The sequence below is a fragment of the Mesoplodon bidens genome, assembly GCF_964165515.1.
Source record: "Mesoplodon bidens genome assembly, chromosome: 13".
Lineage (NCBI taxonomy): Eukaryota > Metazoa > Chordata > Mammalia > Artiodactyla > Ziphiidae > Mesoplodon > Mesoplodon bidens.
The window spans coordinates 65786101-65800508 of record NC_138169.1 but is presented as its reverse complement, the minus strand read 5'-3'; the positions used below and the strand labels follow the sequence as shown (position 1 = coordinate 65800508).

Here is a 14408-nt window from a genome sequence, read left to right as displayed (position 1 = left end):
CGTAAGGCTGTAGCTGCCACAGACAGTGATTCCTCTGATGATCCGGGCAAAGTCCATTGAAAACCTTCTGTAAAGGATTCACCATTCTAGCTACCATTAAGAACATTCACAGGAGTTTGGAAGAAGTTGACTCCAGGCAAGGTACAAAAGTACCAACTTTTACAGCTTACAATCAGGAAATCATGTGAGTTTTACCAAAATCTCTTGAATTCATCCACCACTCTCCATTCTCTTTGTAAAGATATTAAACTGAACCTGATCAGTTCAAGCCACCACCATCTTTTGCCAGCCTCTGGTCTTGCCCCTGAGGCATCCCAAATGTCTCCCTGTGGAGTGATTTTTCAAAAGTGAATCTGATCAAGTCGCCTCACCCATCCCCCAAGGGTCTAAACACTTTGAAAAGTCCCTCATTGACCTTAAGGTAAACTTCAAACTCCTTGGCAGACAAATAGGTTCCTTCCAGATCAGGTTTGCCACTTCGCCTTACCCCGCCCCACCCACACCCAAAAGGAATCCGAACACTTGCAGTTCCCACAGCAGAATTTTCTTGCTGGCAATAATAGTTGTTTTTCTCTTTCTGTATTGCCATGGCCAGCTAGCTCCTCCTGGTCATTCATGGTGCAGCCACCATGTCATCTGCTCAGGGGAGGCTTTCCTACTCTAAGTGCTCACCCTACTTTACCAAGTTCACACTGTATTCTAATTGGCTGTTCACCTCCTAGTTCCCTATCTCTCTGTCCTTACCCTCATTCTAAGACTGTGGGTTCCTTGATGGCTGAGACTCTCCTAGTACCTCTTAGAGCATAACATCTAGCACAACGGCAGGCACATAAGTGTTTGATGAATATTCATTGAATGGATGAATGAACAAATCAATTGATTGCTAAGGATTACCCCTATTTGCAGTACACTATTGTTTTAATAATTAAAATTTCTGCACAATACATATAATTAAATTAAAATAAAGAATTAAAAACAGATTGAAGGAAATATATGTATGTCAAATACAATTTAAAGAGTTCATTTAAGATTTCTAGGAAAATCACAGAGGCCGTAAAAGGAAGACCTAAATCTAACTGCTAACACCACCAGTGACTGTAAAGGAATAACCAGACAGATGACCTTCGCAAGGAAGAAAATGTCCCTTGGCATTTTTGTTTTCAAGGAACAGATATCCTTTCCCATATGAAGATCTACAAGTTGCAGTGGGGAAACCAGACCCCATTCTTGAACAAGACCCTTCTGATATTACATCCTTCACAAGGGTTGCTTTACAATTGATTGGGTGATGGTCTTAAACTGAGAATTTTATGATTAGCATAATTACATCCCATCCTTTGCATCTTCCTAATTGTCCCTTTACAAATCATTTTCATATAATCACATAACCAAACCTAACAAATGTTGACGAATAAATGTCTTGCCTATACCTAATAATAGGTGGTCTTGTCCTAGAACTACAAACCTTTTATTTAAACTTTTTATATTGGAGTATAGTTGATTAAAATATTGTGTTAGTTTCAGGTGTATAGCAAAGTGATTCAGTTATATATATTCTTTTTCAAATTCTTTTCCCATTTAGGTTGCTACATAATATTGAGCAGAAACCCCTGTGCTATACAGTAAGTAGGTCCTTGTTGGTTATCCCTTTTTTTTTTCAATACTTATTTTATTTTGGTTGAGCCGGGTCTTAGTTGTGGCATGCGGGACCTTCATTGCAGCATGTGGACTTCTTAGTTGCGGCAAGCATGTGGGATCCAGATCCCCATCCAGGGATCGAACCCGGGCCCACCGGCATTGGGAGCGTGGAGTCTTAACCACTGTGCCACCAGGACTGTGCCACCAGGAAGTCGTGGTTATCCATTTGAGCAGTTTGTACATGTCAATCCCAAACTCCCTAACTATCCCTCCCCCACCGCCACCCCCACCCCGCACCTTTCTCCCTGGTAACCATAAATTCGTTCTCTAAGCCTCTGAGTCTGTTTCTGAACAAACCTGTTTTTTTTTTTGGTTTCTTTTTTTTTTTGCGGTACACGGGCCTCCCGCCGCTGCGGCCTCTCCCGTTGCGGAGCACAGGCCCCGGACGCGCAGGCCCAGCAGCCATGGCTCACGGGCCCAGCCGCTCCGCGGCATGCGGGATTCTCCCGGACCGGGGCACGAACCCGCGTCCCCTGCATCATCAGCAGGCGGACTCTCAACCACTGCGCCACCAGGGAAGCCCACAAACCTGTTTTTAATTGATTGATATTTAGAATCCGTAACTTTATTTCTGGATACAAAAAAAGAAGAATTTTGAGACGGTTCCTAAGGGGGCAATTCGTTTTCAGATCTTGTTCCACACTCCCTTTCTCCTCCGCCCTCCCACACCTCTTCAAATCTCGTTCCTTGGCTGGGAATTTCGCGAGATGTCGAGTTCTCATGAATTCTCCCGTGAACCACCGCTCTTCCTTTTCCGGTCAGCGGCCTGAGGTGAGTGTTTCTTCGGCTTCTCTTCCGAGTGGTGAATCCTCTGCTTATCGCTGCCATCCTGGCCTTGGCGGTGCCGATTTCGAGACCCTCGGGAGGAGGACTCTCGCGGCTACTGATTTTATTCCTGGGAGCGGCGTTCTGTGCGGGGAGACGTGTCGGAGTCCCCCGCTTGGCGCCCCGGTGCTCTCGGGCCTCAGCGGGGCGCGATGGTTGGGAAGGGGGCTGGCCGGGGGTACAGGCAGGCTGTGGTGGTTCCCGACTCCGGAGGTCCAATGTCTTCGCGGTGAGTGGTGGCTGCTAACGCAGCGCATTTGTGGCCGCATCGAGAGAAATTTGGGGGGGGGGATAAAGTCAAGTAGGGCCGAGGCTTTTATTCAGTGGCTGAACGTTAAGTGTTTCGAGTTCAGCGGCGCTTAATGCGAGTAATTGAAAGTGTGGAAAAAAGACTGGATTACGTGTGAAGTTGGGTGAGTAAAGGAGGTTTCTGTAGGGGGAGCCTGTAGAGGGTTGTAGTTGGGTCGAGTTCGTCCGAAGGATCCAGGCTTGGATTGAAACAGGCTGTGTTTTCTTGCAGAGGGTAAAAGGAATGATGTCCGTGTCACTAGTCTAGTGTCAGCACTGCTGTAGTCACTGGTAGTTCCACACGGGAAGAAACAGTGGATAGAAGGATGGCTGCGATGATGGCATTTCTTAGGACACCTTTGGATTAATCATGAAAACAACTACTCTCTGAGCAGCTGCGGGCAGCGTTTAGTACATAAACCGTGTAAGTTACTGTAAATGTGTTGACAGAATTATACTTGCTCGTTTCCAGGTGACCTCTAAAAATGGTTCGCTATTCACTTGACCCAGAAAATCCCACAAAATGTAAGTGAACACGAAACATTTTTTATTTTGGAGTAAGAGGCAACAAGATGCCCAGAATTAACCAAAACTTTTCTCTTTGGTATTTTTTAGCATGCAAGTCGAGAGGTTCAAATCTTCGTGTTCACTTTAAGGTAAGTGAATCTTATTTATGCTCTAAAAGAGTTGTTTCACGAGTTCTAGTGAGTATTTTTTAACCATTCTAAAAAGGTAGCTGCAGTGATGCGTTTCTTAGGACACCTTTGGATTTACCGTGAAAATAAATCGATTTTGAGCAGCCACCTTTTGGTCCGTGATCATCAGTATATAATGAGCACTTTGATTCAGGATTTGTGGAATTGGGTAAAACTGCTAGAGAACTGCTCGAGAACCTAGTGTACATATCAAGATATGGGACACGTAATTGTAGTTCATAAGATGATGGAGAACGTATTAAAGTGAATAAACATGCTTAGGGTTCACTTTTTTCCACCTTCAAGCCTCCCTCGGCTCATAGTCACAGATTTTTTTTCTTCAGTGTATCAGCTCACGTCCTAATAATGGAAAGGTTTCGGCTGTTGATAAATGTTGACATGTTGAAAATGTTAGAATTTAATGTTTAAAATCTGTGATTTTTAAAAGAATATATGGTGAACTCACAGCTTACATTATTTATATTTAGAACACTCGTGAAACAGCCCAGGCCATTAAGGGTATGCATATCCGAAAAGCCACCAAGTATCTGAAGGATGTCACTTTAAAGAAGCAGTGTGTGCCATTCCGTCGTTACAATGGTGGAGTTGGTAGGTGTGCCCAGGTGAGAATTCATAGTTGTCATTTAAAAAGACAAACTGTTAGAGAAGGTGATTGGAGGGAGTAAGAATGGCCAAGATCTGCCTCTAATCAGGCTCTTTCTGGTTGCTGTGATGACAGTCTTAGGACACCTTTGGATTAACCATGAAAAAAACCATCTTCTGAGCAACCTTGGTGTTGGTTAAAATAAACTCATCTTGTAACATTCATTTAAATGGGGGGAAGTGACGAATGGGCTCTCTGATTTTGTTTTTTAGGCCAAACAGTGGGGCTGGACGCAGGGTCGGTGGCCCAAAAAGAGTGCTGAATTTTTACTGCACATGCTCAAAAATGCAGAGAGTAATGCTGAACTTAAGGTACCCAAACCATAAATATGTATAAACCATGTAACTTGGATTGTTATTCAGTTAAAGTTGCTGTTGTCCAGATTTATTTCCTTGATTGTCTTGCTTTCTTAAGTAGCTAAATTCTCCATTAAAAGAATTCTCTTAAATCTCTACCTCCAGTTTCCAACAGACCAGAATTTTTGTCTAAGGCATTTCAGGAGCATGGTCTGCAGTTAGTTCAAGCTTAAGTCTTTAGAATTTCCCCCCTATAATCCCAGCACACGCAAAAGAAACGCCTTTTTTTCCTTGAGTATTTTACCAAGGGTTTGTAAACTTTCTTGTGCCATGGACCTTTTTTATACTGTGGTTTGTGAATCCCTTCACAGGATATTTTTAAATACAATAAAATATGTACTATTCCAAAGGAACCAATGTGATTGCTGTAGTAATGATTAATGTGGTTTGTTGCCTACATTCATAGTTGAGAGACATTAAATTTCAGTTAGAAGTTAAAACAGCTTTGTTTAGCTGAACAAAACCTGTGTCAACAAAACAGGTTTATCCATTTGAGGAATTATCCATTACCCTTTTGCATTTGGAAAACTGGGTCAGAACTGGAATTAATGTGGGTCTGTTTAGCTGTAGCCCTTCTAGCTGCTAAGCCTTGCTGTCAATATCCTGTTGATCATCAAGACTTAGAAATAGACATAGACGCTACCAGATCCTATAACTCCACTCCTTTATGAATGCCACTTACAAACTTGGTGCATTTAGCACGGAGTTTTGGTAGTTAGATTTACGGAAGGACCCTTTAGAATAAAGGTTAAAAAAACTGAACAAATACGCTATTCAAAGTCCTAAGGATTGCCCTTCAAATTATTTTTTTTAAGGCAGGGACTTGAATGATGCAGTTTGTGGTATTAAGATAAAGACGTTACCTGATTTTGTTCCAGGGCTTGGATGTAGATTCTCTGGTCATTGAGCATATCCAGGTGAACAAAGCCCCCAAGATGCGACGCAGGACTTATAGAGCTCATGGTCGGATCAACCCATACATGAGCTCTCCGTGCCACATTGAGATGATCCTTACTGAAAAAGAACAGATTGTTCCTAAACCAGAAGAGGAGGTTGCCCAGAAGAAAAAGGTAAATTAGTCTCTGCTCAGTTTCATTTGGTATGTTAGATTTGTGGTTGCTGTGATGACTGACTTAGGACACCTTTGGAATAACCATGAAAGGAGACTGTTCTGAGCAACCAGGAACCTCTTCTAACCATTTTCTTTTGGCTTTCATGGGCCTCATTAGTTTCTTGATTAACAGTGAATAGTAACTTTGTATTGTTCATTCAGTATGTTAAAACTGATTATCTGCTTATGTCCCCACCTAGATGTCCATAGCCAGCTCAAATGCAACATGTCCAAAAACTGGGCTCTCCTCCCTGCCCCCCAATAAGCTTGTTTTCAGTATATGATTACATTTAGTTCTTTAAGCCTGAAACCTGGGAGTGATTCTTCACACCTAACGGATTTGTCTTCTGTTGGTTTTATCATTAAATATTCTCCTCCAGCCTTGCTGCCACTTAGTCTTACCAGCCGGGCCCCCTGCCTGCAGTCTTGGTCTCTCCTGCTTACTACCCTGATGTCCTCCCGGCTGCCCTTCTCCCCGTACCACTTCTCTACGCCAAAGGACTCTATGTTGTTCCCTTTATGTTGACATTTCCGATTACTCTTTCATTGAGATACAACCTTCTGGAATCTTAATAGTGCTTTTTTCTTTTCCCCAGATATCCCAGAAGAAATTGAAGAAACAAAAACTTATGGCCCGGGAATAAATGCTGCAAAAAATAAATGCAAATAAAAGTAAAAGCAGAGTGTTGGTTGTCTTCATTAGTAAATCTATTTCAAGTGTCATCACAAAATGAAACAAATGAGTTTTCATAAAACATGCTGTTTTGCATCTTTTGGTGCTTTGCGTAAAATGGAATTAGAACATGGGGAAATTTCTGAATCTCTTTTCACCCACTTTATTGAGATTTAACACGCTGTACAGTCTTCAGTAGCATTTAGTATATTCAGTTATGCATCCATCAGCACAAGGAATTTTAGAGTTTTTCATGATCCCAAAGAGGAACCTTGGTAGTGGTTGGCTGTCATCTCCCCCCCAATCAAGTGCTGGGTGACTACTTAACCTATTTCTGACTGTAGATTTGCCTATTCTGGACAATTCATATAAATGAAATCAGTGTGACATTCCTCACTGGCTTTGACTTGCTTGACTTAGCATGATTTTTTCAGGGTTGTAGCATGTATCTGTGGTTCATATCATTTGGGGCTTTTTTTCTTTTAGCTACTATTAGTGTTGCTGTGAACTATAAAAGTTCTTGTGTGGGCATATCTTCCTTTCACTTGGGTGTATACCGAGAGTGGTATTGCAGGGTCATAAGGTAATTTTAATGAACATTGGAGGAATTGCAGGACTCCTACAGCAGAGCCGTTTACAGTGCGACCAGCAGTGTATGAAAGTTCGAGTTTCTTCATCGCCTAGATTTCGCTGACTATAGCTGTCCTAGTGGGAGGAAAGTTGTATACCCATTTCTTGTAAAAATAACTGCTCAAAGCTGACGATGTTAATTTCCCTTGCTCTTGAATTTAAGACCCTTGTAGCAGGGTGAGTAGCTTAGCCACGACTGCGTTCGAAAATAGCCTAGCCATCACCGCAAGCTTCCCTGTTGGTGGTGAGTCACCGGTACAGGCGCTTATCTTCTCCTGGGTCCGCGTTATAGACCTTCCACTGACCGAGCACTGGGGAGCACAGCGCTTCCGCCTCGCCCGCAAGCTCTAAGCTGACTGCGGGGCTGCGCCGGAAACCGCCCCCGTCCCCGCAGGGCGTCACCGTTACGTCGGGTGCGTCCTCAGGCTGACGCAGGCGCGCCTTTGTCGGTCCGTCTTGCGGTGCCCATTGGGTTGGCTGCGTCACGTCCCCCCGGCGACCCTCCCTCCGGAAGCGTGGACACGGCCACTGGGGCTTGGTGGCCGCGGGTGAGCGGGGCCTGGTGGGTCCGGGCTGCGGCCGGGGCTTCGGGGCGCTGCTCGTTCTCCTGCCCTCAAGGTACACCAGCGCCCCTTCCCTGTGCCTCCCCCTGCGTCGGTTTCCACCCCTTCCTGCCTCCGTCCGCCTCTCTTTGCCTCAGGATCCGCTCTCTGGCCTGCATTGTCGGTATCACTTTTTATCGTCGTCACCATTCGCTCGTACTCTCCCTTGTGTTTCAGTCCTTGCCTTTGACTTAGCCTGTCCCGCTCTCTTTTGTCTCCAGTGAAGTGATCCGCTGACTGGTTACTTAGAGGAAGTGGCGTTCCCCCGCCACGGCTGCTCTTGTTCTCATAGAGCCTCCGCCTTTTCCTGTTCCACTGTATTGGACTAGGTCGAATGCAAGAAGTTCCTCTCCTCCACGTTTCAATCCATCTTTCTCGCTGTGTTGTATATTCGAGAATTGGCTTGGAGAGAGTAAATAAAATCATGATTTTATCAATTTATCATAGTCACCTTCTAGACCTTTATAAGCCATAATTATAACAAAAGTAATTAGTACTAATTGTTCTTGAGAATTCATTTAAAGCACAATTTCAAGTAGGTAAAAACCTGAATCTTTATGATGGAGGGATTGCCTGTCATCGTATTAGCGTAGTGCTCGGTAGCATTGCCAGTTGTTTTGAAGGGTTTAGTTGCATTTGAAAGTTTGGTAGAAAGGGGAATAACATGATCGTGTTTGGGGGAGAGAAAATGCAAGAGCACAGAGCTAGGAAACTGGTTTCAGCCAGTTCTAGTTACTTGTTACCTGCAGTGTGGACTTTGGACAGGTTACAACTTTTGGATGTGTTTGGGATTTGTTTTGTTTTTTTTCTTATGGTAGCAACATTTACGTAGTACTTAATATATGCAGTCACGGTTCTGAGCTTTGTATTCCTATTAATTTATCTCATCCACACTACATCCCTGTGAGATCGGTACTATTATTGTCTTATTTTTACGCATGGGAGAATTAAGGCACAGTCTGGTTAAATAATTTGCCCAGGAACACTATCTAGAAAATGGTGAATGCAGGGCTCAAATCCAGGCAGCTGCCAGCCATCCTGTTTGATTATCATGCTATGGTACCTAAACCAGTAAGAAGTCTTTTCAGATCAGATTCTAAATGTCTAGTAGCCAAAAATTATGATTTCTTGAAAAATGCTGAAAAAGACTCTTGCTCGTTTGGTTTATTTTGATCAGAGGATATATTCTTTAAAATTTTGGAACAAAATATTTTGACAAATTCTAAAATTATTTTAATTTGTCTAGGGGACTGTTTTAAAGACTCCAGTTATGAATCCCTTATAAAATAGTTGGTCATTCCCTGATACACATTTACATTTTTATTTGTTTACAGCTCTTGTAATTCATTTCAAAGCCACATTCAGATTGGGTTATGTATACCACTCTTCACTTGTGTTGTGAATCATTTTAAATTGCCTGAGCGTAGCAGTACTTACTCATTTATCACTAAATACTACTTACCTTACAATATTTGAAAATAAGTTTAACATGCTGAGTTATTAGCCTTATGCACTGTTCTGAAGTTTCTTAGTTTTTAAAGCCTTTGCTAAGGGCTTAAAAATTCTTGTAAATTTAAGAGGTCTTCGGTTTAATTGTGTGTTATGGAAGTAATACTGGCTCTTTTTCAAGAAATTGCTGATCTGGAGAATTCCAAGTTGACTTATCAAGGAAATTTAGGTGTTAATTTTTGGAAATGGACAATTGACTTATACCAATAATACTAAATAAAACTTTTATTATTCAATACCCCTTTATTGCCATTAAAAAGAAAAAGCAAATCTGTCAAGGGAGAGGTGTTGGCTGGGAAAGGCCAGCCAGTATGCAGCCTAGAGGTCTTCCAAAGTGATATCTTAGTGAGTTCCATATTACAAGATTTGCCCTTAGCATTGTTCAGTCCCTGGAGATGATTAGGCCCTGGGAGTTAATTCACACTTAACTGGCGTATGTCAAAATTACCAAATTCCTTAATGTTTTTGTGCCTCCTTTTCTTTATCTGTAAATGGAAATGCCAGGGTACCCAACCTCACTGGGTGTTTTGAGGATTAAATGAGTTGATACGTGTAAAGGGCTTAACTGCCTAGCACCCCGCAAATGATGGTGTCATTCCTTTATCATCAAATTTATGGTTGTGGAGCAGTGATTGGAGAGGTTTGGAGGCAGGCACCTCACTATTATTTTCAGGTCTACCACCTGTTATTCCTTTACCTTGTAGATAGCAGCATTTTTATTTAATAGACTTGCTTTAAGCTAATACCTGTAGTGTGATTTAAGTTTTTCCTTCAGTGTAGAAGTAGTCTTTTCATATATCTTAATCTAGGTAAATTCCTTCAGTCATTACTCTATGATGATCTAATTTGTTCTTTCTTCTTGTTAATCAACAGTTGAGGATCTCAAGCCTGGGACAATGGTGTGCATTCCTTGCATTGTCATTCCAGTTCTGCTCTGGGTCTACAAAAAGTTCCTGGAACCATATATATACCCTCTGATTTCCCCCTTTGTTAGTTGTATGTGGCCTAGGAAAGCTATACGAGAATCCAATGATAAAAACAAAGGCAAAATAGACTGTAAGGTAAGAACACTAAAATGCCTTGAATAAGGGGGCGTGGGGATGCAGGATGAAATACTTGGCTTTTGGAAAGGCAAGTTCTTCCAACCAGAAGTTTCATTAATGTGTCTAAATTTCCTTCTTTTTTAAAATAGAGGTTTTGGATTTTTATTTGTAATTAATGTTCGCTTTAAACTAAGGTTTTAAACTAGTCCTCTGATTTATGCATTTGCTTCTTGCTTTATGGCCAAGATAATAACCAGTATTTCCTGAGTGGTAAATAGTTAATAAATAACAAGAGATGATTCTAAAATAAGCCAAGTTTCACTGACTGATAACTTTGATAAGAAATTTAATTGGTAGGATCATAGAGGTTTGTTTTTTTTTAACAAAATGGAGTTATTTTTTAAAAGGAGTATTTAGACAACTCTGTTGTCTTTAGTGTTGGTGATCGTTAAATACAACTTTGTGTTCAACTGCACAAATTTAGCCATCCTGCACGTTTCTAGAAGTAGTTTTTTCATTCTGAAGTTATTGTCTGGTTTTTTTTTTTTTTTTTTTTTTCTTTTTGCGGTATGTGGGCCTCTCACTGCTGTGGCCTCTCCCTTTGCGGAGCACAGGCTCTGGACGCGCAGGCCCAGCGGCCATGGCTCACGGGCCCAGCCGCTCCGCGGCATATGGGATCCTCCCAGACCGGGGCACGCACCCGTGTCCCCTGCATCGGCAGGCGGACTCTCAACCACTGCGCCACCAGGGAGGCCCATATTGTCTGTTTTTAAAGAGAGTGTCTCTTAAAATGTATGTGTGTTTGCTGTAATAATATCTAAAGTGGTTTTTCATTTTAGGGTGCAGACGTAAATGGATTACCGACAAGAGGACCAACAGAAATCTCGGCCGAAAAGAAAGACTAAAGCGATGGTCCCAAAGGATCTCATTGTTTGAAAAGTGGATCTGATAGTGTGAAGCACCTTCTTTGTACTTGTCTCTGACCTTTTCCCCTGAAACCAGAATTTGAGTTAGTTTAGATATTTACCTGACACCAATCAGGAAGTACCTGGTATTTGTATTTAAAATGTAGCTAGTTACATTTAATGACCTCATTCCTGAGTTCCTTTTTCATTAAAGTAGCTTTCATTTATTTTATTGCAGTTTTAAAAATAAGAATAAAGAAAAGGTTTGTGCCAGTAGACACTGTTACTAAATCAGTCCCTAAAAATCCTTGGGCCTCTAGCTTTTATTCAGTCTCTTCAAATTTGAGGAGTATGATTTTACTGTGAAAGAGTGCAGTGAGACTGTGCAGTGAAATGAAAGGTAGTTTTTGGAGATGATAAGGACTTGAAACATAAAGATGTAGTTACTGTCTCACTCAATGGAGCAGCTTATCTGTGAGAGTAGTCATTACTGTTTATTGCTCTGAGGAAGATAGACTAGACAGGGAAATGGGGTAACCTCTCTGAAAAGTGGAACATCTTTTACATAGATGGCTAATGTATATTATACAATTTAAATTTTTGTCGCATTCCTTCTGTTCCTACGAAAGTATTAAATATTCAGTTTAGCTTGTTGTTCTTTTTTCTTTTAAAACATAACTACTTACAAGTAAGATTTTTTAAACCACATCAGAAATCAGGATTGTAACAGTGTGATGGCATCTGGATAGTTATGGGGCAGCGATATTTTTTTTCTTCTTTTTTTTTAAAGTTTAGATTGTATCAGTTATTTTGTTCCATAATAAGACACCAAACTTCGTGATTTTCAGCAACAGTGATGTGACTGGACAGTTATTTGCTGGTCTGGGCCTCTCCACATGATCTTTCATCCCCAGACCTCTTCATTTTAGTGTAAGAATCTATAAATATTCAAAGACGATGAGACATATCTTTATAGAATATTTATTTTCACTGAAGCGAGGAGAAGTTAGAGAGGACTCCCCGCCTTGGGTCCCCAGTGAAGTTCTGGGTCCTAACTGAGGCTCTGTTAAGCTGTGTCTGGTCAAGTCATTGATCCACCTTGAACTTCCTTTGATATAAATGTGTTTCAGCTTTTCTGCCCCAGCCTACCTGAGGGATAAGATAAATTCTCATTAGCAGCTAAATCCAGTTGATTAGTTTGTTTTTTAAGGTATTAAAACTATATTATGAAAATAGCAGATGTTCATAGTAGAACAATGCAAGGGCAGCTTAAATGAAAAGTTAATGTTCTTTCTCTACTCTCATTCCTTTGTTCTAGCTCCACAGATGTAACCACTATTAGCTTTTTGTATAGCCTTCTAGCAACTTTCTTAAAATATATCATTTTTTAAAAATCAAATAAGGTCTATAATGTCCTTACTCCCATAGTCCCCAAGGGCTTTACTCATTTAGCTGTTGCTTTTGTTTAGGATTTATCTTCATATTTTAAGTGATACATGTATACTGCAGTTTTTGGAGCCATCAACTTTAAACATTATTGACTTCTTGCCATGGTTGAGATATAGCTGTTTTACACTGTAGTCCCTCTGCTTCTCCCACACATCCTCCAGATATGTTTTTTTTTTTTTTTTTTTTTGCGGTACGCGGGCCTCTCACTGTTGTGGCCTCTCCGGTTGCGGAGCACAAGCTCCGGACGTGCCGGCTCAGTGACCATGGCTCACGGGCCCAGCCGCTCCGCGGCATGTGGGATCTTCCCGGACCAGGGCACGAACCTGTGTCCCCTGCATCGGCAGGCGGACTCTCAACCACTGCACCACCAGGGAAGCCCTCCAGATATGTTTTTGTAAATTTTGGATAAGTCATTGATCAGTGTATATATCATTATGCGTGCTCCAGATGTTTTCCATTTGCCCCTCCAAATCTCTGCTCCCTCACCCTACTCTCCTGCTCAAGAAAGCTGTATGCACTACATCAACAGGCTTCCTATGACCTCTGGGATCTGTTGGTTTGGCCAGTGGTATCTGCAGCAGGAGATGGGAGGGAGTGAAGGAAAGAGTGAGGTCAGGTTATTTATTCCCTCGGCTCCTTCCCATCAGGGTCTCTTCAGGTCAGATGCGTTCCTCAGCCAGAAGTCACTGTACCTCATGGTGACCAACTCCACATGACCCCTTTCAGTTTCCACTAATGTCTCCCTTTCCTCGTCTTTTTGGGCCTAGGGTTGATGGCATCTTACTACTGGCTTTGGGACACTGCTTTATCTTGAGCGTACCATCTGCTTCTTGCTGGACACTGATAGGATGAGCAGGTGACTGCTGCTGTGAGTGTAGTGCGATTGAGTTTCCCTTCACTTAGAGCATTGCTTGCCTGCAGTTACTCATTACCTTTTTCTCCCGTACAGTTCCTCCATTGACTAGTTGTTGCCCAGGCCCGAGGCACAGTGGCAGTCCTTGGAACTTTTCTTCACCACTCCTGTGTTGGATCTCTTGTTCCCTGGATCCCATATCTTCCTCTGTTGGTTTACTCCTTCATTTTTCCTGTAGCATACGAGTTAGATTTCTAAGTCAGTACTCTTAAAAAGTTGAGATGGATAATTTTGAAAAGTGATCCCCCAGGTCACTCCAGTTCATTTAAACCTACCTTCCTGAGAATCACTGGTCTTCTAAGGCCTTTTCTGCTTCTAGCAGTCTCCCACTAGAGCACTGGTTCCCAATCTTGTATTTTCACATACTAGTAAAAAAAATATTTTTAAAAAAGTTGAGGGGGCTGCTACACTGTTACCAACTTTTTATTTTGCCAAGCGGGAATATGTTAAAAGGCTGTGGCTTATTATCACTATTATTTCATAAAAGAAGACATTTTGACACCAAAAGAGTGAAGAGGAACATGGGAATAAAGGATAATAGTAGCCCATTAGTGTGAATACGTTTATAAAAGATACCTTTGTTTTCGTGAGAAATTCACAATTTTGTCCATATTTTTCTTTTTCTTTTTTTTTTTTGTCAAAAGCTTTTTCTGCATCTATTGAGATGATCATATGGTTTTTCTCCTTCAATTTGTTAATATGGTGTATCACATTGATTGTGTATATTGAAGAATCCTTGCATCCCTGGGATAAATCCCACTTGATTATGGTGTATGGTCCTTTTAATGTGTTGTTGGATTCTGTTTGCTAGTATTTTGTTGAGGATTTTTGCATCTATATTCATCAGTGATATTGGTCTGTAATTTTCTTTTTTTGTAGTTTCTTTGTCTGGTTTTGGTATCAGGGTGATGGTGGCCTCATAGAATGAGTTTGGGAGTGTTCCTTCCTCCACAATTTTCTGGAAGAGTTTGAGAAGGATGGGTGTTAGCTCTTCTCTAAGTGTTTGGTAGAATTCACCTGTGAAGCCATGTGGTCCTGGACTTTTGT

General features: G+C 41.6%; 2 protein-coding genes across 2 annotated transcripts; both read left to right on the top strand.

The window, feature by feature from the left end:
- The first annotated feature begins 3269 nt into the window (after positions 1-3269).
- On the top strand, positions 3270-6339 carry RPL17 (ribosomal protein L17). Its single transcript, XM_081251859.1, has 6 exons — positions 3270-3336; positions 3427-3467; positions 3995-4129; positions 4383-4481; positions 5405-5596; positions 6234-6339. The coding sequence occupies exons 1-6, from the start codon at positions 3297-3299 to the stop codon at positions 6279-6281; spliced, it is 555 nt and encodes a 184-aa protein (XP_081107985.1). The 5' UTR covers positions 3270-3296; the 3' UTR covers positions 6282-6339.
- Positions 6340-7356: 1017 nt separating this feature from the next.
- On the top strand, positions 7357-11646 carry LOC308626600 (UPF0729 protein C18orf32 homolog). The gene is made up of 3 exons (XM_081251860.1): positions 7357-7558; positions 9925-10112; positions 10934-11646. The coding sequence occupies exons 2-3, from the start codon at positions 9948-9950 to the stop codon at positions 10997-10999; spliced, it is 231 nt and encodes a 76-aa protein (XP_081107986.1). The 5' UTR covers positions 7357-7558; positions 9925-9947; the 3' UTR covers positions 11000-11646.
- The last annotated feature ends 2762 nt before the right edge of the window (positions 11647-14408 follow it).

Excerpts from the sequence above, each read along its gene's own strand:
- RPL17 (XM_081251859.1), top strand. The coding sequence starts at position 3,297 with ATGGTTCGCTATTCACTTGACCCAGAAAATCCCACAAAAT. Across the intron at positions 3,468-3,994 it reads ATCTTCGTGTTCACTTTAAG|AACACTCGTGAAACAGCCCA; the intron begins GTAAGTGAATCT and ends ATTTATATTTAG. Across the intron at positions 4,130-4,382 it reads GAGTTGGTAGGTGTGCCCAG|GCCAAACAGTGGGGCTGGAC; the intron begins GTGAGAATTCAT and ends TTTGTTTTTTAG.
- LOC308626600 (XM_081251860.1), top strand. The coding sequence starts at position 9,948 with ATGGTGTGCATTCCTTGCATTGTCATTCCAGTTCTGCTCTGGGTCTAC. Across the intron at positions 10,113-10,933 it reads AAGGCAAAATAGACTGTAAG|GGTGCAGACGTAAATGGATT; the intron begins GTAAGAACACTA and ends TTTTCATTTTAG.